The sequence below is a fragment of the Streptopelia decaocto genome, assembly GCF_964273445.1.
Source record: "Streptopelia decaocto genome assembly, chromosome: 1".
Taxonomy (NCBI): domain Eukaryota; kingdom Metazoa; phylum Chordata; class Aves; order Columbiformes; family Columbidae; genus Streptopelia; species Streptopelia decaocto.
In genome coordinates this window covers 5,026,320-5,048,132 of record NC_138663.1, presented here as the reverse complement: position 1 = coordinate 5,048,132, position 21,813 = coordinate 5,026,320, and the positions used below count along the sequence as shown (strand labels likewise).

At 45.0% G+C, this 21,813-nt stretch overlaps 1 protein-coding gene across 1 annotated transcript in view; it reads left to right on the top strand.

Moving 5' to 3' along the window:
• SFMBT2 (Scm like with four mbt domains 2) overlaps positions 1-21,813 on the top strand; it is a gene marked incomplete at its 5' end in the record, with an annotated part of 107,840 nt that overhangs the window by 66,665 nt on the left and 19,362 nt on the right. Inside the window, 6 exons of the mRNA XM_082076069.1 lie at positions 3,873-3,955; positions 7,397-7,523; positions 15,202-15,315; positions 16,573-16,615; positions 17,192-17,262; positions 18,443-18,582. Coding sequence (XP_081932195.1) covers positions 3,873-3,955; positions 7,397-7,523; positions 15,202-15,315; positions 16,573-16,615; positions 17,192-17,262; positions 18,443-18,582 — 578 coding nt within the window. The remainder of the gene's footprint in view (positions 1-3,872; positions 3,956-7,396; positions 7,524-15,201; positions 15,316-16,572; positions 16,616-17,191; positions 17,263-18,442; positions 18,583-21,813) is intronic.

Genomic DNA, 21,813 nt, shown 5'->3' with positions numbered 1-21,813 from the left:
ATCAAGTACATGCACTTTTTAGAAGTGGCTATAGCATCTATCATATGGATATTTCTCAACCCAGCCAGTAAAGTCTAAGGGGCAAGTAGGTATCTGGTGTGATGTCTGGTGAGTAGGGTTCACTTGGCCTCCTGATAAAGTCTTGGAAGTCTCCCTTTATTCCCCTGATGAAAACAGAATTTGCTTTCTGCTGTCAGATTGGAAATCCTGGAGGGAAGCTATTAAAAGGCACCAAGCAAGTGGCGGATAGACGCACGCTATATATTCCTGTATTTCTTACACTGGGTATGAGGGCTGCGTGCCCAAACTACATATTAGCACCTTTGGTGTGAAATACCTCTTCTGTTGGCAGACACGCTCTTTGAGTCACTGAAATGTGATCAGACATTGGAACAATTTTTTTGAAAACAAACAGTAACAAAAAAAAATGACAAACGACCAAAAAATAAAGCAGAGGGAAAGTGAAAAGCATCCAGACCCCCATTGAGTGAGCCGGTCTTCTCTGAGCAGAATAATACCAGGTTTGATGAAGAAATAACCGGTACTTATATGCGAGGGCTGCAATGCTGTGAAAGTGAGGAAGGCTGTGGTGTGAGCTGGCTGCTAATGAGCAGGCCTGCAGAAATCCCACCATTTCCACCCAAATCACAGGACAGCTCTAACCTGCTGTGGGGTGTCCAAAATTGCCCCATCTCACACCAGAACTGACCAGCCTCCTGCTCCCCCAGTGCTCACGCATTCACAACCAACATTATCCTTAACAGATAACATGTTGGCAATATTTAGTGTTGCCCAAATGGCTCTCACTGTTGAAAGGCAAGAAGTGGAGCAAAAGAACAAGAAGTCCTTTTTGTGAAAAAAAATATCTTATTTGCTCTATTGTATTTCTTTGTTGGCTTTTTTGGTTAGTTTGTTGTTGACAAGGAGGTTCTTTGAATTTAAAATGAGCCGATTTTATTACACTGGAACAATATTCCAGGTTGGGGTATTTGGGTTCAGAGTCCTTTATTTCTCCAATATCCATTCTCTTGCCTTTTTGCCTATCAGGCCTTTGTTGGAGCCAAACATACAGTAGATGAGTCATGAACAGGAGGTGCAAACATTTGCTACTAGAAATAGAGAGCAGTGTTTTCCTGTACAGTGCCAAAAATGAATACCCATTTACTGCTGCTGTATAAATATTGAACAAGTGCTGTTTATATTTTTTAAAGCTGGATTTGTAGACCGCTTCCCTTTAGAGTAACAACCATTGTTCCTTTTTATCAGCTATTTAGAGGGGGGGGAAATGTATCGGTAGCGTTCCTAGTTGTAAGGCTTGCTAGGAAAATGACACTTGCAAAACTTGCAATACATTTTTATTTTTATATTTGCTCCTGATTGAACTGCTGGGCTTCTCTATGCTGAGAGTCGAGATAGAAAACACAATGAGTTTTTACATGTTTGGTGGATCACTCAAGCAAAGCTTTGCGCGTTGTCACTTGGGCTGAGCCTGAAAGGATCGCAGTATGTGAATGCCCTGTGCTAGTGGCATTTGGTTTATACCATGGTGCTCCATGGAAAGGCCATATACAAGTCCAGGCTTGCTTGAAGCCAGTTCTTGAGTATGGTCCTCTTGGAGTTATCCTCGTTGGGCTGCTGAAGCGAGTTGTAGCCAACTCTGACTGCCCTCCTGGGTTTTGGTCCTGCTGAGGTCATCAGCAGAAGGTCTTCCAGTGATTTCAATGGTGTAGGGACAAGCCAACAGTTGTTGTGACAACTCAGCCAAGTTTTTATACCTCACTGAAACCTTGTCAACGTGCCTTTTCCATCCACTCTGCCAAGACTTTGCGTAGCTTGCGATTAAGATTCAAAACCTGTCCGTAAGGGGTTTAAATCATAGATATGAGAGTGTGCAGGGTGTAGGAGGGTTTTTGGGTCCCTGAGGGCACCGTGCCCTGGCAACTGGGGTGGACCACAGGTCATTTAATATAGACAACTATGTTGTGGCTGTCCCCACCTCAGACCATCACTTTAGCAGCTTTTGGAGTCAATGGAGAGTGAAAGGGACTTTCATATGGCAATTCTGCTCCTTGTGCAGAAGGACAGACACGTGGACAGACAGGTGGCCTCTAGATCTCCCCGTATCTATGCTGAATCTTTAGGGAATCCAAGGAGACGTCTCCACTGCAAAAATCTGTAGGCAATCAGATGAATCCCCTTCTGATGTGATGTGCACTTCTCCTGTTTTCCATTTCATTGTATGAAGCTGAAAAATATCTGGCAAACAACTGGAGAGCAAAAAGGAGATGGAGAAGAAGCAAGAAAGAAAATACTGTTGCAAAAACTTGTTAAAAAACAGTACAAGGATATTTTTTTGTATGAAAAATGTACATTATAAGTAACTGCCCTTTTTTACTTGCCTGTGCATGTTTCTTTCTAGCTTCTGAATTATTGTGCACTTTGATGCCCCACAGAGACAGGCACCTTTTAGGACCCTCTCTGCTCAGAGGCTTTATCTCAATTTGTTTGTATGTGTGCAATCATTAGAAGCAGAAGTTCATCTTATCCCAGATACTTGCACTGTAGCAGTGTACCTGGGATTTTTATTTTTGAATTTTTTACCTCCTTTTTTGGATCTGTGTGACTGACAGGTGACTCCACTCAGTATTCCAGTCCCTTCTTGCCTACCAAAGAATTTCACGATTTTCATTGTCATAAATGATTCATTCCCATCTGATCTCGAGTGTTCCTTTTTGACTCTCAATGAAAAAGGCATTGAGGGATGTTCTGTGAAATGAGGGAGGCTGAGACACCAGGCAGGGAGATGAAGGGGAGAATGTGGCCGTTAGGTGACTCCCGAAACTTTCCAGTGAGAGTTCTTCAATAATGTTATTGCAATGTCAACAGGATCATCACAGGGCCCTGGACTTTATTAGCACTCACTGGTTTCAAGCACCTTAAAAACAGACTGAGACAGACAAAAAAACATCAAACCAAAACAAAAGGCTAAAAAACCCACCCTCTTTTTGTCCCAGATTTTATTGCCTAAATAGCCAAGTAAGAAGAATCAAAGAGCAGAGGTCTGTTTTGTCTCTCTGTGATGGAACTGTTTGAAAGATGCCCATATAAGTAGAAGCTGAAGGGATCATCTGGCTACTGATACATTAGCCCGGGAGCTGGGAAATCTGGGTTATTTTCCTGCTCTGCTCTTCATTTCCATATAACCTTGGATGACATGCTTAGTGTGATGGGATTCAGCCCTCGTACACTGAGCTGCTGGAAAGTCAGTCATGTAGGGTACACCCCTATCAATGAAGAGAGAGTAGAATTTATCTCGTGCTTTGAGGGAGAGGGTGGACACTGTTGTCTCTTGCACAACCTCCCTGGCAGGTTGGTCCATTTATTTCATGGCTGTGAGCGGCTCTTTGATAGAAGGTGTTTTGCAAACACAAGCTTCTGACTGCGCTTGTCCTCCCCTGTCCACTGCTGAGGGACCCTTGATGTCCAGCTCCATCACCTCATCTTTTAGATAGCTAAAGGAAAGAGAAAGAAGTCTATGATTAGTCCCATCTGGAAAATTAGGTAGTTATGGGTTTATTAAATTCTGGGAGATGCTCACAAGAAGGGGAAAATAAGGAAAATAAATATGTTTTGTTACTTTTTAATGAAGATGCAGAGTTTTCAAAGCAAAATGCAGAAGGTGTGTGAGTGGGGGCTGGAGAAGCGCTGGCTCTCATGGTGTATAAACAGGCATCCAGAGAACTGATCGTGCAGCGGTCACTGAGGTGGGATGGGATGCTGGAACACACAGTTGTCTCCTTGGGGCCCATTCCATGCTCCCTCTCTGGTGTGAAGCAGAGGGTGATGACATGTTCTGTTTTGTCACCCTGCAGGTTACTCTGGCCAGGACTTTGACTGGGCAGACTACCAGAAGCAGTGTGGAGCGGAGGCGGCGCCTCACCTGTGCTTTAGAAATGTAAGTTCTCTTTTTGCGTTTGTGTCGCTCCTGTTGATCACATGAAACACGGTCGCTTGCACAGAAAAGCTGCAGCAAGGCTTTGGGAGGTTCCCCTGGACCACTATGAGTGTCTCATAGGAAGGAAGCTGGAGAAATGTTTCAGGTCTCCATCCCTAAAAGAGAAAAAACACTATCTTGCTCTTTATCTGATTCATTTAGATTTTCTGCTTCTCATCTCCTCCTTGATTTTGTACAGCACTTAGCACAAAAAGGATCTCAACTGACTTTTACAAATAATTCAAGTCCTATTAAAAAAAACAAACACTGGGTAAAGAAAATTGCATTATATCATCTGGCCCTTTTCACACGTTGGGTCTTTTCTCTTATTTCTGAAGGGATATGTTTAACCAAACCAAATGTGTTTAAAAAGCTAAGGTTGCAACTGTTAAGCTTAGAGAGCGAGAGAGTGATAAACGTGCATGGATACTGTGGTCTTGGGAATGGTTCATGTTCTCCTTGGTATGTCAAGAGTGATGTGAGTGAGCAGCACATCATTACACTGTAGGCCATTAAGAGCTTTGGAAATAGTCTTTTGCAGGCTTTTTTATGGCAATGGCAGTCTGGCATGGCTTGATCCCACAAGTGTTTGTCACTTGGTGAAAGGCAGATGTAGCCTCTGTCTTTTACAATAATGTGATGCTCTTCACGCTCCCATCAACTGATGGAAGTTGAGATCCCATCAATAACTGAAAATGTGGTGGTACCTAAAACGAGTGAAGAAGGGTTTGCAAAATAAAGCGGTGTTTTGAACAGTGGATGGGCAGGTTCGTCTGGGAGTTACGTAGCTTTTTACTGTACTCAGAAGGTGTTTATGAAAAGCAGAACTGAGACTGTCTCAGAAGACACCAGCTGTGTTTTCACATGACCTTCCTCATCTATGGTGGCCCGAGGGCAGCCTGGCTTGGAACAGACCTTTGACAGTGAATTGGTGAATGTGAACACTTCTTGTTGATGAATTCAGAAGACCGGTGTCATGAACAGAGTTTGACCTGGGAATCCAATCAGAGTTGAGATTTCTTTGCCCCATTTATTGTGTTGTCCTGTACAAAACCCTCTGCCTCAAGGAGCTTTAAGTGAAGATTTCTGAAAGTGCTGAGGAAAGCTGGACAATGCTACATCACACCAACAGAGTGAGACAACTGCTGCATTTCTTCTCTTCTGCAACCACCCCTCCCTTTTCTTTATATTTCTTCTCATTTTGTCAAGTAATGGATCTATGCTCTCAACACTGGCAGCTTTGACAAGAGTCTCTGCGTAATATCCTCCAAAGATTAAATCAGGTCTAAGCACTTTTTTCCCCCCCCCTTTTTTTTTTAAGGAAATATTTATCAGATGAACAAGTGTCTGTTATTCTTTCACTCAATGACACAGTTCTCTGCAGAGAGATGTAATCTCACTGTTGTCCCTTGCACAACCTCCCTGGCAGGTCGGTCCATTTATTTCATGGCTGTGAGCGGCTCTTTGATAGAAGGTGTTTTGCAAACACATCTTCCATCTAGTGCAGCCAGATGAGGTGCTGGAAGTGGATATGCTGTAACTGTGTCCCCAAGGGGAGATATTTAACAAGGAGAGGCATTTATGAAATGGATCTACATGACCAAATGCTTAGTAAAATAAACTCCCAGCTAACTATTTTGCCATTGATTCTGTGTAAATTAGCCTCCAGCACCGAATTGCAATGAAAGGAGCCGGTGTGATGATAAATGACATTTCCTTGTTAGACAACATAAAAGGCATTTTAACAAACTCACCCTGCTTTTCTGCAGTCCTGGCCAGAGGCAGCTTTTACAGGGTGAAGCTGATCCATGTGCTGAGCAAGGCTTGTGGCAGTCCAAGCAATGTTTGAGACTAGCAGCACATTCTTGGAAGGCCCCTTGATGAAAAAAAGACCAAATCCATAAGTTTTAGTCTCACAAAGAGCTCCCAGTGATTGGTCAAGGTGAAGTGCCTATGACCAGAGGTGCTACAAATAGCAGAAGGACTTAATTTGAATCTGGCTTCCAGTTGTTCACATGGGGTTGCTAGATGAGATGTTGATGTCATTTTGAGTCGGTGACAATTATTACCCATCCTAATTATCGTTAGCCAAAATCTCAGCTGCAAGGGGGAACCTTTTCATGCTGCTGTGTGCAAAAAGAGAGATGCAAGTGTTCAGAGCTGGTGTGTTGCAGAATAGGTGGGACAAAGGGGACGAAGGTGCAAGGAAAAGAAGCCATGGCATGGCCACAGGTATTGCGTTATGTGTTTTCTGGTGGTGGAGATGTTGGGAAGGGACTGAGCAGAAGTGAAAGGAGAGGGGACACTGGAAGGGACAGAAGGTAGGGATGAAAGTGGATAAAGAGTAGCTTGAGGCTGGTGGGGAAGGTTTTGGAGAGGGTTGTAGGGTTTTGGGATCGCTCTGCACTTGGGATCACCTGCAGTGGCTGCAAACAGGAGCTCTGGTTTGTTACGTTGTGGCTCAGCGATCCTGGCTCTGGCAGGTGCAGGAGGAGCTGGTCAGCTTCTCTTAGGACACCCAAACTCTTAGTACAATGGGGGATGCTGCATTCTCGCAAGCTCATGACCCCACGTTTTAGTTCCATGTTTTGTAGTTGGGGTGATGACCACTTGTTTGGGGAGCATTGCTCTAACATCAGACCTGGCTTTGCCTTCACTGGAGAAGAGTGAGGGGGTAGTGGGAGCCTCAGATAACCTGTGAAAGACCTGTTTCTTTGGTTTAAGTGCATTTAGGTTGTATTTAGGTTGTATTTAAGTGTTCAGAGTTACTGCTGTAGCAGTGAACACAACTGGCTCCATCTACACCCACCTGCAAACTGATGAACTTGTGTACCTGAAGTCAACAGAGAAGGACTTTGTACATGGAGCTTAAAATACTCCATGAAGAAAAACATACTTGAATAGGTTACTCAGATTTCTCCATCCTCAGTCAGCCTGGGCAACTAAATGTCTGAAGAAGTTTCTCTGGTCTCAGGCAAGATGGGTTATTTACTTTACAAGGTTTCTCCTAGGAAGGTGAGAGGTGCTCAAGCACAGGAGATCTGGGAACCCTCTGTGTAATTTCCCATCAGCAATGGTGAACAGCAAATGCGTCACTAGCAAGCATTCAGATATACGTGGAGCTGGTGTAGAGTAACCTCTGAGTCTCTCAGTCTCTGAGAGTTAGGGGTTGGAGTAAACCATGAAATACATTCCTTCCTGATTTGTTGTCATCATTTTTTTTTCATATGGGTGTCGAGGGCAGGTCCCTTTTGAATCTGGACGCCTTTATGTTCTTCAGTGTATTCTGCACTTCCAGTGAAAAGCAAACCATGTTGAATTTATGCTTCTCAGTGGACAGCCTAGTTAAAGTCATGCAGTGCTGCAGTGCCATATTTCAGTGTTGGCTCTTGACTCTTTCAGACATCCTTCAGCCGTGGCTTTACTAAGAACATGAAGCTGGAGGCGGTGAACCCCAGGAACCCTGCAGAGATATGTGTTGCTTCTGTCACCTCAGTTAAAGGACGGTTAATGTGGCTTCGCCTTGAAGGTACGTGGTATAAAGTCTGCTTGTGTTTGTGTGGTTCACTCAAACACTCTCTGAATTTTATCCTTCATCCTCTCCACAAAACTGCTTTCTCCAGCCTTTCCATTTTACACACATCAACCAATAGTACGTTATTAAAGAACTATCTTACCCTGCTCTCTCCCTGAGGGAGCCACAAGAGCTTCCACCTTCCCATCCCTGTGGATTCTATCAGCATGGTCTCCGTTGATGACAGAAACCTCTTCCTTGCCATCATGATAGATCTCCATCTGGGAATGGACTCACTTGTGCAGCTGAGACTTCCACTGTGGTTCCCAGCATGCTCTCATGGGATCTCCTGTCCCCCTACAAACATCCTCCTTCCCTCCCTCATTCTTTCACTCCTTCTTTGACCTAGGTCCATGAAACTTCTGCAATATATGCTCTTCCTCACCATGACCATCACATGCTCACATCTCTCCCTCCTTTGATTGTGTAATTTCCTTTGCTGATCTAAGAGAGCTCTTGCAGGCAGCTCTATTATAGAGTGTTTAGAAAGCCATCACCCCATGGAGAACATCACCACGGTACAAGCGGTATTTAGGACAGTGCTGTAAAACTAGCAGAACATGATACCATAGCAAAACTTCCATTTCCACCTTTCTTGAAAAGAGGTGTAGATGAGCTCATTTTTATGTGGTTTTGCTCTTGGGACTTTCTTTCTCAATTCAACTGGGCAGAGACTTCTTAAGTAAGTGTAATTTAGAACAACAGAGAGATTCTTCTTATTATGGCTTTAAAGCCAGTGTTATTTTTAAAGCCACAGAGAGCAGAAAGCCACACACAGGTAAGTGTTTTGATGGGCACTGTTATAAACCATAAAGTTGTTGTAGAATCCATCGTTGTCACAAAATAGGTTAATTTTTACCCATCAAGGTAACATACCATTTTTTGAAGCTACTGGCTTCATCTGTAAGGGATATAAGAGCTCCACTTTCCCTCTGAAATCAATAGTAATTGAGTCAGCATCAGCTGCAAATGTAATATGCTTCGTTGCTTTCTTCTGAAGAATCATGAAAATATCAAAGGCACTTCTGGTGGCCCGTAGTCCTGCTCATCCCCAGTCTCTGTAAGATCTGTGTTTCTGCCTCTTGATGAATGCCAAGACAGACATGCTGCTAGCCCTGATACAGACCAAAATCAACATCTTGCCAGAACCCTGCCATTTGCAAAACAAAATGCATTTGCCCAAGTTACCCTGATGGTTCAGGGAGGTGTGATGTTAAAACACCTCCACCCCTTTGCTTGCGGTCACTTGCGATTGATACTGTGCAGCTCTGCTTATGCCACTAGATATTTCAAGGCATCCTTGAGATACTGGGCCGATGAAAGAGCAATATCTCTTAAACACTTGCTACGTACAACCCCAAGACATATTACAATAATACAACGGCATGATATCTTGGTGACCTGGAAGGAAAGCAAGGTGCAGTCATATTATAGAATCATAGAATCCTTTCAGTTGGAAGACACCCTCAGGATCATCGAGTGCAACCATAACCTAACTCTAGCACTAAACTATGTCCCTAAGAACCTTGTCTCTGTGCTTTTAAACCCCTTCAGGGATGGTGACTCCATCACTGCCCTGGGAAGCCTGTTTCAATGCCTGACAGCCCTTTCTGGGAAGAATTTTTTCCTAATATCCAATCTAAACTTCCCCTGGTGCAACTTGAGGCCATTTCCTCTTGTCCTATCATTTGCTCCTTGGGAGAAGAGATCAACACCTTCCGCAGCTCAGGGAGTAGTGTATGATGTTTTTGGTACTCCAGACTCCTAAGAGGAGGAAAGGTTGGGGAGAAATGAAGCTTGTGCTGAGCTCCAGCTTACAGAGTTGCCCTGCAGAGAGCAGAATCAAAAGGGAACAGAGCAAGTCTTCCCTTTGCTGAAGTCAGTGACACCTGCTTGCTCCATGGGAGCTCTGTAGCAGGGGGAGGGAGGAAAGGAGTCACCCATGTCTTTTCTGCTGGTCCATGTGGTCAGTATGCTGGCTCATGAGTAATTCTGCTGAACTGCATTAAATCTGGTCTGCTGTCAAGATTGTTTCTGCAAAAGCAGTTTGAACCCTAGTTCTCAGAGCTTTATGAAGTTTATTTTGACCTTTCCAGGGTAAAACAGTTAGGAAAGGTTTAATGGGCGTGCAAACCATAGTCTAGCGTAGGATTTCAGGAAAGGACAGAGGAACAGGGGTCTTGACAAGAGGTTCTTGAAGAAGTCCCATGTGAGATGAAGGTTCAAGTTTGATCTGCACAAAAGGTGCAGATCCTTTCTCTGCCAAGTACTCAGATCTCAGTGTTTTATTGCTGGAAGATGGTGGAAGCCAGATGGATACTAACTGTATTGCTTCATCATCAGCCGGCACATCACCTTCAGCATCATACCACATTGATTATAATAACCCAAGAAGTATTTCAGCGGCTGGCAATGTGCAGTGCCATTTGTACAACAGGAAAGGTCTCTAATCAAAGCCCTGAAATTTAATAAACACATTGTCAGGTAGCCCAGAGTACCTCATCTGTGCTAGCAGCTTGCTCTAAAATACAACAGAAGCAGATGTTGTGCGGTGTTTAGCTCTATTCTATGGTAGACAAAGCTTTCCCGATGCTTTTGCGATAAATTCCATTCTTGGGGGTTTATAACTCAATTGCTGCCTGAAGAGAGATTCCTCCTGACCTAAAGCTTGGCAGGGCAGATCATTTGTGCTTCTTGTGTCTTCGCTGTGAAGCCTGGTGGTTTGGGCTGGATGGGATGTGGGGAGAGCAGAGCTGCAGGTGTGTGCCCAAATGCAGCAGAGGTGGGAGATGTAGGAGAGCTGGGCTGTCATCGTCTCCATCCCTGACGTATAGCTGTCACCCCACGCAGTTTGTCACCTCTGGGTGAGGCCCCATCTGGAGTACTGTGTCCAGTTCTGGGCTCTCTAGTTTAAGAAGGACAAGGAGTTACTGGACAGAGTCCAGCAGCGGCTATGAAGATGATGAGGGGTCTGGAGCGTCTTTCTGATGAGGAGAGACTGAGATGGGGCTGTTAGCTGGAGAAGAGAAGCTGAGAGGGGATCTCATCAATGGTTATAAATATCTCCAGGGTGGGTGTCAGAGGATAGACCAGACTCTGTTCAGTGGTGCCCAGTGACAGGGTGAGGGGCAATGGGCACAGACTGAAGCACAGGAGGTTCCATCTGAATATGAGGAGAAACTTCTTTCCTTTGAGGTGCCAGAGCCTGGCCCAGGCTGCCCAGAGAGGTTGTGGAGTCTCCTTCTCTGGAGACATTCAAACCCACCTGGACACCTTCCTGTGTGATCTGCTCTGGTGACGCTGTGTTAGCAGGTGGGTTGGACTGGATGATCTCCAGAGGTCCTTTCCAACCCCAGCCACTCTGTGATTCTGTTTATGTCCAGTGTACAGGGCAGGTATGACATTGCATCTTTGATTTTAGTAGAGCTACATGCAGTAGCAAGCTTTGTTTTTTTTTGTTGTCTAAGATAACTGGTTGACTTGTGACTCAAGGTAGCAAAAGCTCATCTGCAGCCTGGTCTGGACAGAAGGCAATTATTTTGGTGAAGAGCTGGAATCAACACTTGTTTGAAATTGAGTTCTTACTAAGGCTCTTACCAAATTTATACACATCTGGTCAAGGAATCTGACCTGTTCTGGCAGCTCCCCTTCTTAAATGGCGAAGTGCCTTCACTTTCATATGCACATTTTATGGAGTTTGGGAATCCTTGGTGTTCAATAAACTTTTACCCATTGCAGTGAATAGGCAGTGCTGTTTCTTGGGTCTTTAAATCAACTAATCCTCCAAGAGCCTGGATAGAAGGGAGAAGGCCACACACTCCCACCTTGCACCCCTCCCTCATCTCTTTCTCCCTGTCTTTTAATTACTTAAAGAATGTTTCTTACAACTTGTCATTAAAAAAGCCCTGTGTGCATCTCCTTGTCTTTTGAATTCTGATACATAGATGATTTATGCCTGTTTTATATCTCAAACAAAATGATCTGTAGTAAAAGGAAAGGATGCAAAAGACTGCAAAAATAAAAAGAAGTCTTAGCTGCTGTTGAAATACATGACCACAGTATGCACAGTGTTACACTAAAACTAAGCATTAAAAAAAACCACTCTGCTTGCAGAGTTGTAAAATAAATGTGGCTTGAACTGTGGCATTTTTTTTTTTTTAGTCCATTAATACACTATTGTTTCTAACTGGTTATTTATATTCTGGTAGTACCAAGGCTCCCCAGCTACCATGGGAGACCATCGCTGAAGACCTCGGGTCCCAGCATCCATCATGGGCACGTCTGAAGCTTTCATTGTCACCCTCCCATTTTCACTGTTTGACAGCCCAAGCTGCGGCCATAAACCAGGACGCAGTAGTTAAGCAGTGTCGAGTTAGATGTGAGGGAACATTGCTTAATAAATCACGCTTTGTACAGTAGCAGAAGTCTGTAAACTTCAGGGCGAGCATTTAATGAGCAGCAGTATAGTTCCCCCGTGGTGGAAGAGAAGCGCAGAGCTGATCCAAGGCTGTGCTCATCCCATCACTTCCTGCTTCTTTATTACTCATCATCTGCATTGTTAATTTTTACTGGTTCATTTTAGATTTTAAAGCCGAAGCGTTCCTGGTATGAATTTATACAAGTAATAATGTTCAGTCTCTGCGCAGCTTAGGAATTTGAGGAAAACCCTCTTGCTAATCACTTCTCCAAGGAGGTCTTCCATAATTTTCCCTTTGAGAGTTTTCCAGAGTTGCTGCTCTGTTCTGCCCAGGATTTGTAGCAGGAGATGGATGTTTTCCTCACCCTATTTCCAGTCTCTCCATTCTCTTCTTTTCCATTTAACATCTCAAGTCTTACAGACATTTCCTAGTCTGGGAGAATGTCAGCATAAAATGAAACTAATGAGTCTCAAACGAGCTGTTTTCTGCTTATATGAGTGAGGCCAAACGAATCAGTAAGATATTGGAAGTGGAAGGCAGGGCTGTCGATTGCCAGAAGGAAGAAGCATTACCAAGGAGGACAGAGTAGCCGTATATTGTTCAAGAGGAGTAGTGATGTTGCAGGAGAACAGACATCATGGTGCTTCCTTCCTCATTTGGGTGGCTACAGCTGTAAACTTTAAAATTTTCCTGTCACATGAATTGTTGTTTGCAAGCAGGAAAGTACATTTCATCTGTTTATTGGGTCAGAATGACACCATAGAACAGTTACAGTGATGAAAATGGTGGATTTTGCCACGTTTGGTGAAATTTTGGTAAGGACTGTGTTGATGTGTTGCTGTGTTTAGGGCTTGCTCCATGTCTTACTTCATGCACGTCTTCACTGACTTCAGCAGTTCTCACATCAGCTCCTTGGCTGGATTTGTGGTGTTAGCTGAAAATATTCTGCCCACTGGTGAGTGCAGCTTTCATCAGGTTCAAATTGAGAAAGTGACCTCTTGATGCTTCCTCGTGGAGGCAAATGGTTTTGCAGGGAATACCAGGGGCTGAGACTTTGCATTGATGCTCAGCTGCTCATATGGGCAGGTTGTGTCCTGTATCATGTGCCTTCATCCCTTCCCCACCTCCCAGTGAAACAGAGACTGTATCTTCAGTGAACAATGTGTGAACACAATGCAGGACTCAGAGGAATACCATGAAGACATCCATGAATCTGTGCAGACACCATTATTAACCACCCCAGGTTCCAGTATAAGTTGGAGAATGATCCATTAGAGAGCGGTGTAGGGGAGCGGGACCTGGGGATCCTGGTGGACAGCAGGATGACCATGAGCCAGCACTGGCCCCTTGTGGCCAGGAAGGCCAATGGTACCTGGGGTGGATTAGAAGGGGGGTGGTTAGTAGATCGAGAGAGGTTCTCCTTCCCCTCTACTCTGCCCTGGTGAGACCACACCTGGAATATTGTGTCCAGTTCTGGGCTCCTCAGTTCCAGCAGGACAGGGAACTGCTGCAGAATGTCCAGCGTAGGGCAACCAAGATGCTGAAGGGAGTGGAGCATCTCCCATGTGAGGAAAGGCTGAGGGAGCTGTGTCTCTTTAGTCTGGAGAAGAGGAGACTGAGGGGTGACCTTACTAATGTTCATAAATATACAAAGGGTGAGTGTCATTGGGATGGAGCCAGGCTCTTCTCAGTGGCAAACAATGGTAGGACAAGGGGTAATGGGTTTAAGCTGGAACATAAGAGGTTCCACTTAAACTTGAGAAGAAACTTCTTCTCCGTGAGGGCGCCAGAGCCTGGCCCAGGCTGCCCAGGGAGGTTGTGGAGTCTCCTTCTCTGCAGACATTCCAACCCGCCTGGACACCTTCCTGTGTAACCTCATCTGGGTGTTCCTGCTCCGGCGGGGGGATTGGACTAGATGATCTTTCGAGGTCCCTTCCAATCCCTAGCATTCTATGATTCTATGATTATTTCATTTTTTTAAGTTATTTCCTCCAGCCACACAAGCACCAGCATCTATTTTCCTGCTTGGTTTGGGTTTTCATACAACCACGCACACTCAGAGTGCAGCAAGTTTATTACTAGAGACGAGACGGATCCAAACACTGCGTCTCAGCCTGGGTGCCATTCGCATCGCAAAGTTCAATTACTGTTTCAATTACACCGTAAGCCCTTGATGAACATTCATTAGTGGGAAGTTCCCCATAGTCGTGTAGCTGTGTGCAGCAAACACTGCTGCATTAAGCAGGAGGCAAAGATGCTGTAAGAGATGCAAAGGCGAGGACGCTGCAGGGGAAGCTGCTGATCATTTAGTCTCTTTTATTAGATTATCTCATTCTGGTGCTGGAGCTATCGGTCCTAGGGTGGAAATGACAGAGGGGGGTGAACTTGCTGGCCAGGCACAGAACTAGAGTAACTAAACAGGATCTTGACTCGGGATCCAAAGTTGTTTTCAAATGACCTCAAAGCCAGTGGGAATATTTCCATTTGCTGCAATGGGCTTTGAGTGCGAGCCACGTAAACCAAGACAGGAGAGTGTCTTCTAAAGGATAATAACCAAACTGGAAGATAATTGCTTGAAGCAAAGGTTTTCAGTGGAATTTTGGAGTCAGTATTATGCCAGAGATATTAGTGCATCTGTCTCAGTTATATTGTTGCTCCCTCTGTGGGTGATCAGCTCGAGTTTCATGTGCAGTGCGGTGCCCTAGAAGAATTCATGGCACCTTTAGACAGAAGAGTGGCCATCGCTCGCCCTTGAAAACAGTGACTCAAAGGGCACAACTACACAAAAAAAAATGTTTCAAGGTCTGTCACATTAGGTACCATCCTGTTGAATCCCATATACACCCTGTTACCATTAAGAGCAACCACCCAAAAAGTTCTGCTAAATTGCTTATGCAAAAAAACCTGAGAGTCAATCAGGCCATCTTGGTGGGGAGATTCATGCATGTTTAACCATTCTAACTTTTGGCTGCTTCACTGCGCACCCTTAGAGTGCTCTTAATGAGGATTTTCTCTGGAATCGCACTCTAACTCAGACAGCCTTATCATCGCTGTCTGAAAAATGGAAGTTGAAATGATGCCTGATTTTGATGCAGGGAAGCAGATTTATTTTCATGTGTTCCATCATCTGCTTCCCTTGGTTCATGATGAATGCTTGAATGGCTCTGAGCTCAGTATTCCCATGTCTAAATTACATGATAAATTTGTATTTATAGGTTTACAGATGCCCTCTCCAGAGTACATAGTTGATGTAGAGTCTATGGACATTTTCCCTGTTGGCTGGTGTGAAGCGAATGCTTATAACCTGACTCCACCACACAAAGCTGTTTGTAAGTACATGGAAACCTCAAGCAGCGTAGATATTACATCTACAGATTTATCAGAGAGTTTGTCTTATAGCTATAATCCAGTTCTTGAAACCACCAACCTAACTAGCAGACTAGTAACCAGGCTGTAAGTGTACTGTAATAAATAGTAATAAATCTAGTTAGTGACCAGACTCTGCAGCACTGGTATTATGCAATTTCTACTTGTCTGAGGGATCAGTCCCTCTAAAAGTGGGATTGTTTGCACTAGGAAAGGCTGTTAATGTGGTTTGGGACTGCAGTGTGGCTTGTGGGCTTGTGGTGGGGTTGTCAGACCAAAACCAGGTTTTGTTGTGCTGAGCCAAGTTCACCTGGCCAGTTGAGTGAATTAAGGACACAGGACCTCAAATTAGAAAAAAAGAAACATAAAATATAGGGTGGAGTGGACATAAAGAGGATCTGCTCCATCTAAACGTAGAAATATTTGCTGGCCTCCTGTGATGGAGTTTCTGCCCCCTCCCAGCATATCTATCCTGTTATTTCACTGCTCAGAGGTTTCCCTGGTGTTTAATTTAAATCTCTCCCAGAACAATTAAGCCTGTGGTGTTTTGTCCTGCCTCCAGTGCATATTAAGACCAAGTTCTTCCCTTTCCATTTGCATTTGAAGGCAGCTCATGAGTGCTCAGTGGCTGGGTGGTGTTCCGTTCCTCACAGAAACTATCCAGCCCCGATCTTAAGCCACCAGACGAAAATTAGCCTCTCTGTTTATATTAATTAACATTTGAAAGGCAAATTTTAAAATGTGCCAACCCTTTTGAAGAGTTAAATATGCTTAAGTTAAAAATCAGGCAGCCGGGGCCTAATTTGGGAGAATACTGCTATGGCAACATTATGCAGCTTTATGGCAATTTATAGCTAGGGATAAATTATGCTGGAGGTAATCATGCTTGTAAAATGTAATTTTATCCATATGTGTTTCTGTATGGAAAAATATTTGTGTTTTTATTTTAATTTTTTATACTGTTCCCATAAAACATGATATTAGCATTCCAGAGGAAAGATTAAGTGTATTATTACATCTTTAAAGTAGGTTTTAATGATGTAGTGACTTACTTAAAAAATACCAAGAAAAGATGGAGATAGTAATTAAGTACCATTTCATTGTGTTAGAAGTCATTTTATAGTCAGCGCATTTATATAGCTTTTTATGCATTATGGGTATACTGTTTAGGATGGAAGAGTACAAAACTGGTTATTTTCTTCCTTGCTTCATTTTTGCAGTGCGAAGGAAGAGAAGAATTGCAGTTGTGCAACCAGAAAAGCAGTAAGTTTTTTGTTTTTAAGGTGATATTTTTACAGTGATGCATCAGGGCTTCCAGGGGAGATAATAAACAGCAACTGAGTGACTTTGGTAACTACTACCCAGGTACCACAGGAGAGTTGGCAAGGGGATTATTTTAAATTGAAAATATTTGTAAGCATGGTTAAAAGTCTCTGAAATAGAAATATTTTACTAGGTGCAACTGTATAGCCAGTGTCTGATGGCCAGTAAGGGATGCTTATGGAAGACGGACATGCACCAGGAGGGCATTTCCCGATCTAGGCCTTGCAGTTTCTAGAAACTAGAATTTAAGAGATTTAAGTGTGAATATTTGCAGCCTGAAGGGCTAAAGCTCACAGACCAGAGTGTATTTTTGGAGGAGGGCTGGACCTGGCTCATTCTTCGGCAATATGCTGGCCCTGGGCTATGATAAACTGTGTGGAAATGGGGTTGCTTTTGAGGCATCCCCATTCCTCGCTCTGAGCAGGTCTTGGTGCATCTCTTGGTCCATTCTGAAGGCTGTTTCTGCCCGTTTACCTTGTCTGACGCTATTAAATACATCAAATTGCTGTTTAACAGGTTACCATCCACAGTGCCTGTTGAGAAAATACCTCATGACCTCTGCCCGATTCCTCAGCCCGACACAACAGGTGAGGTTGCTGGGCACCAGCAGGATCCTTATTTCAAGGACCTGTTGCCTGAATGGAGGGGGATGACCCCAAAAAGGGAATGAGCATGTCATATGGGTGGGGAGATGGGACCACATCCTCAGGGGATGTAAGGCGGTGTGGACCCACCAACATTGCGAAGAGTTTCTGATGGACAGCATGTGAGGGTCTGGTCCTCCATGTGTGAGCATCGTATCTTGCTGGGGTTATCAGAGTTCCCCTGCAGCGTGCCCATTCCAGCTAACGATGTTAGGACCGGGCTAATGAAACTCTGGTGGAGATGGATGTGACTTTTTAATTGGCATCAGTGAAATTGCTTGCACCAGGACTTAATGGGTCCCTATGTTAGCATCAGGACTGTGTGGCATGGCTGCTACTTCTGCTAAAGTAAATTTTTTCTCCCCTTTAGCTCTGAGAATGCAATATTCATCCAGTTAATTGCATAGACTCTGCAGGAGGGGCAGGATTTAAGTCACTTTATTTCGCAGACTGCAAAGCATGTGTTGCCATCTGAGCCAACATCCCAGGGCTCTGTTACAATCAAATGGGGAGAAACGGGCCCTTTTTGGGTATGATAACCAAAAAGTGGATAACCACTTGGATAGCACATGAACTGCATTTAGAAGTACCCATTTAGCTTCCTGGGCTATAAAGAAGCCCAGGGTAATTACCCCAGACAAAGAAAACTGCTCTGTAGTTCCACGTTGGGTCTGGGCAACGGCACCTCAGTGCTTACTGGGTTGGACAGTAGATGAAGAGGGGTTTGTTGAGCCCTCCACCTGAATTTTCACCCTGAGCCGATTCCGTATTTGTGAGAGGCAGCCAATACATTCCCTGTCTGGCAAGTTGCAACTTAGTCTTTCCCATTTGACTCCAATACAAGCTATGGAAGAGCTTCGGGCCATGTTACGAATGAAATCCATTCCAGATTCTCCTTTTGGGAGGGTCTGCAGACAAATTAGTTCTTACTAAAAGCAATCACTTTTCCCGTGTTGGATGGATTTGAGTAGCAGAGGCTTCTGTACCTCCTGCCCCAGGAGAGACTTCTTTGTGCCTCATTTACTCTTCTTCCCTCCTTCCCACATCTAGGAGGAAGAAAAAGGACTCTCTATTTATTGTACAGAAGTGCTACATGCACGTCAATGCTACTTTCTCCTTGCAGGCACCATCAATGGGAGATACTGCTGCCCCCAGCTCTACATCAACCACCGCTGCTTCTCAGGTCCATATTTAAACAAAGGCAGAATAGCAGAGCTACCTCAGTCTGTCGGGCCTGGCAAGTGCGTGCTGGTCCTCAAAGAGGTATGGATCAGCTATCTTTTGGGGGGATTTCAGGAGAAAGCATGGATCATGGGTTGCCAGGTCCAGAATTTGAAAAAAAGGCACCTAAAATTGTCCTGGAGCTATGTAGTGGTTTCCATAACTCAAAACTTCAAGCTGGGAAGAGAGGGTAGGTATATGCTTTGTGGGTTTTGACGGGAGAGGTGACATTTTTGAAATGTGGGGAGTTTGTGGTTGGGAGCAAGTTTCATCTAACTGTGTGAAACAGTATTAATGTTCTGACCAGAGTCATCCCCAAAGAGGACCTCTGTGATTGCTGACATCAACCTGTTCCTTCGCATCCATGCTGCTGTTGCGCCATCAGATTTAGAATCATAGAATCATTTCAGTTGGAAGAGACCTTTGGGATCACCAAGTCAAACCATAACCTAACTCTAGCACTAAACCATGTCCCTAAGAACCTCATCTAAACGCCTTTTAAATCCCTTCAGAGATGGTGACAGCCTTGGGCAGCCTTTTCCAATACCTGACAGCTCTTTCCCTGACAAAATTTTTCCTGATACCCAATCTGAACCTCCCCTGGTGCAACCTGAGGCCATGTCCTATCACATGCTACTTGGGAGAAGAGACCAACACCCTCCATGCTACAACCCCCTTTCAGGCAGTTGTACAGGGTGAGAAGGTCTCTCCTCAGCTCCTGTTCTCAAGGAGTGCTTGATGTGAAGGAAGGGCTCCTTCTGCCCTTGGGGGAAAAGCATGGGAACTTCTAGGTCTCCATTTATCAGTTGTGTTTGCAAGACCCTCAGTGCTCAGCTCAGGATGACTGCATTTGTCTGAAACGAGATGAATCCCAGCCCTTAACCTAAACGCTGAAAAGGTGAGATTCCTCCCACATCACCCACCACTTTTGAAAGCACATCTGTACTGTACTGCAGAGTGACTTCTTTGTCCCCATTCACCTCCACATCACCTATATGCACTGCTTCATCCACAGCAGCGCATGAAGAGAGCACAGTAATCCAGCTGCCTGTGAAGGTGGGACACTTGGGTCTCAAAGGAGCAAGTCAAAAGTAGCCCGCAGCAGAAAGCAGGATAAACTGGTGGCAGAGCAGGAGTTGACAGCTGCTAGATTTGAAAGCAAGTCCATAGTGTCTTGCTGATGGGGAGTGTTAACAATCTGCTGCCACTTGAAAAACAGGCAATGAAAAAGCAACATGAGGGAAACATGAGGCAGGCACAGGCAATACTTATGCTAATGTTTCTTCCTCCTTTCCTCATGGAATTTGGATTTTGAAAACATAAGCAGTGAAAAGCTTCTGCCAGGTCCTCCCGTAGTATCTTAGGACTTTGCTGCATAGACTGACCTCAGCTTCTCTAGATTCCTAACAATGGGACCAATTACCAACTGTGGAAAACAGCCTGAGTTTCCTACAGAAAGCCTGTTTTCTTTTGCTGTGCCTTTTCACAGGTACACCTGGGTAATATACCTGGTTCATATCAACTACTGATGAGATGAGGGAGGTGTCAGCAGCTCAAAGAAACATGGACAATGTGGAGGATAGGGGTACCCAGCACATGGAGAAGGGAAGAAGTGGCAAAGATGACCCCCCTGCATTGATACCACAGAATCATAGAATGGTTTGGGTTGGAAGGGACCTTCAAAGCTCGTCCAGTGCCACCCCTGCCATGAGCGGGGACATCTTCACCAGCTCACATTGCTCAGAGCCCCATCCAGCCTGACCTGGGATGTCTCCAGGGATGGTTCATCCACCACCTCTCCGGGCAACCTGGGCCAGGCTCTCACCACCTACAGTGTAAAAAAATTTCTTCCTCATGTCCAGCCTGAACCTGTCGTCTTTTAGTTTAAAACCATCACCCCTCATCCTGTCATAACAGGCCCTGCTAAAAAGTCTGTTCCCATCTTTCTTATCGGCCCCTTTTAAGTCCAGAAAGGCCACAATAAGTTCTCCCTGGAGCTTTCTCTTCTCCAGCTGAACACCCCAACTCTCTCAGCTTGTCCTCCCAGCAGAGCTGTTCCAGCCTCAGATCATTCCTGTGGCTCCTCTGGCCCCTCTCCAGCAGGTCCATGTGTGTCCTGTGCTGAGGACCCAGAGCTGGACCAGCACTGCAGGGGGGTCTCACCAGAGCAGAGCAGAGGGGCAGAATCACCTCCCTGACCTGCTGCCCACGTTCCTTGTGATGCAGCCCAGGACACCATTGGCTTCTGGGCTGCAAGTGCACCTGGCGGGGTCATGTCCAATCTTCCATCCACCAGCACATCTAAGTCATTCTCCACAGGGCTGTTCTCAATACCTTCATTCCCCCAGCCTGCCTCGATACCAGGGGTTGCCCCAGCCCAGGTGCAGGACCTTGCGCTTGGCCTTGTTGAACCTCATGAAGATCTGTAGCAGCTGCCAGAGCACCAAAAAGGGCTGCAGAGCTGAGCGATGAGAGCAGCACAGGAGACGTTTCCTCCAGCCCAAGACCACAGCCACAAGGCATTGCACAGTTGATGAGTTCACAAGGGTCCGCAACCTTCCAAACCCAACCTCAATGCTGAGCTTGATGCTTTTGTCTTGCTTTACATCCGCTGACGATGTGGCACCAAGACTGCAAATGCATTATAATTATCTCTCTTCCACTATATAGGAAAAGTTCAGGCCATTGTAAATTATGCATCAGCATAGCTAGTTTGGAATAGATAAATTATACATGTGCTTTACTTTAGTAACACACAGGGGAGGGTGGGAAAGACAACTCAAAACAACAGCTATGAGGGAAGAGCAGAGTCAGTAGTGGTCTGACGAGAGCTGTTTAAATCACCCTGGTCTCCAGCCACAACTCACTGCCTTTAGAGATGGTCTAGTAAAAACCTGTGCTGGTCGCCAGCAAGTTCACAGTGGGCAGCAGTCTCCATGGTGGAGATGCTGCTCTCTTTGGCACTGATGGAAACTCCAGATTAAAAACAGCTGGACAACTTAGTCCTACCCCTTTCCTTCTCCTGGATTACCACTAAAGCAAGAAAAGAGCAGGTGTCTTCTCCCCACTAGCACCAGGTGGTGGGAGACCTTGGTCCTGGCTGGGTGCTGAGGGATTATTATAGCTTCCCATCCTCTGCCTTCCTTCACACGCAGTCATGAGGGATGTAACAAAAAATGTGGCACAACTGGAGTTCATGATGCTCCTCAGCCCTCATTTCCCACAAAGTCTTGTCCTTAGCTCAGTCACTGGTGCAGTGAATCACAGAATCAT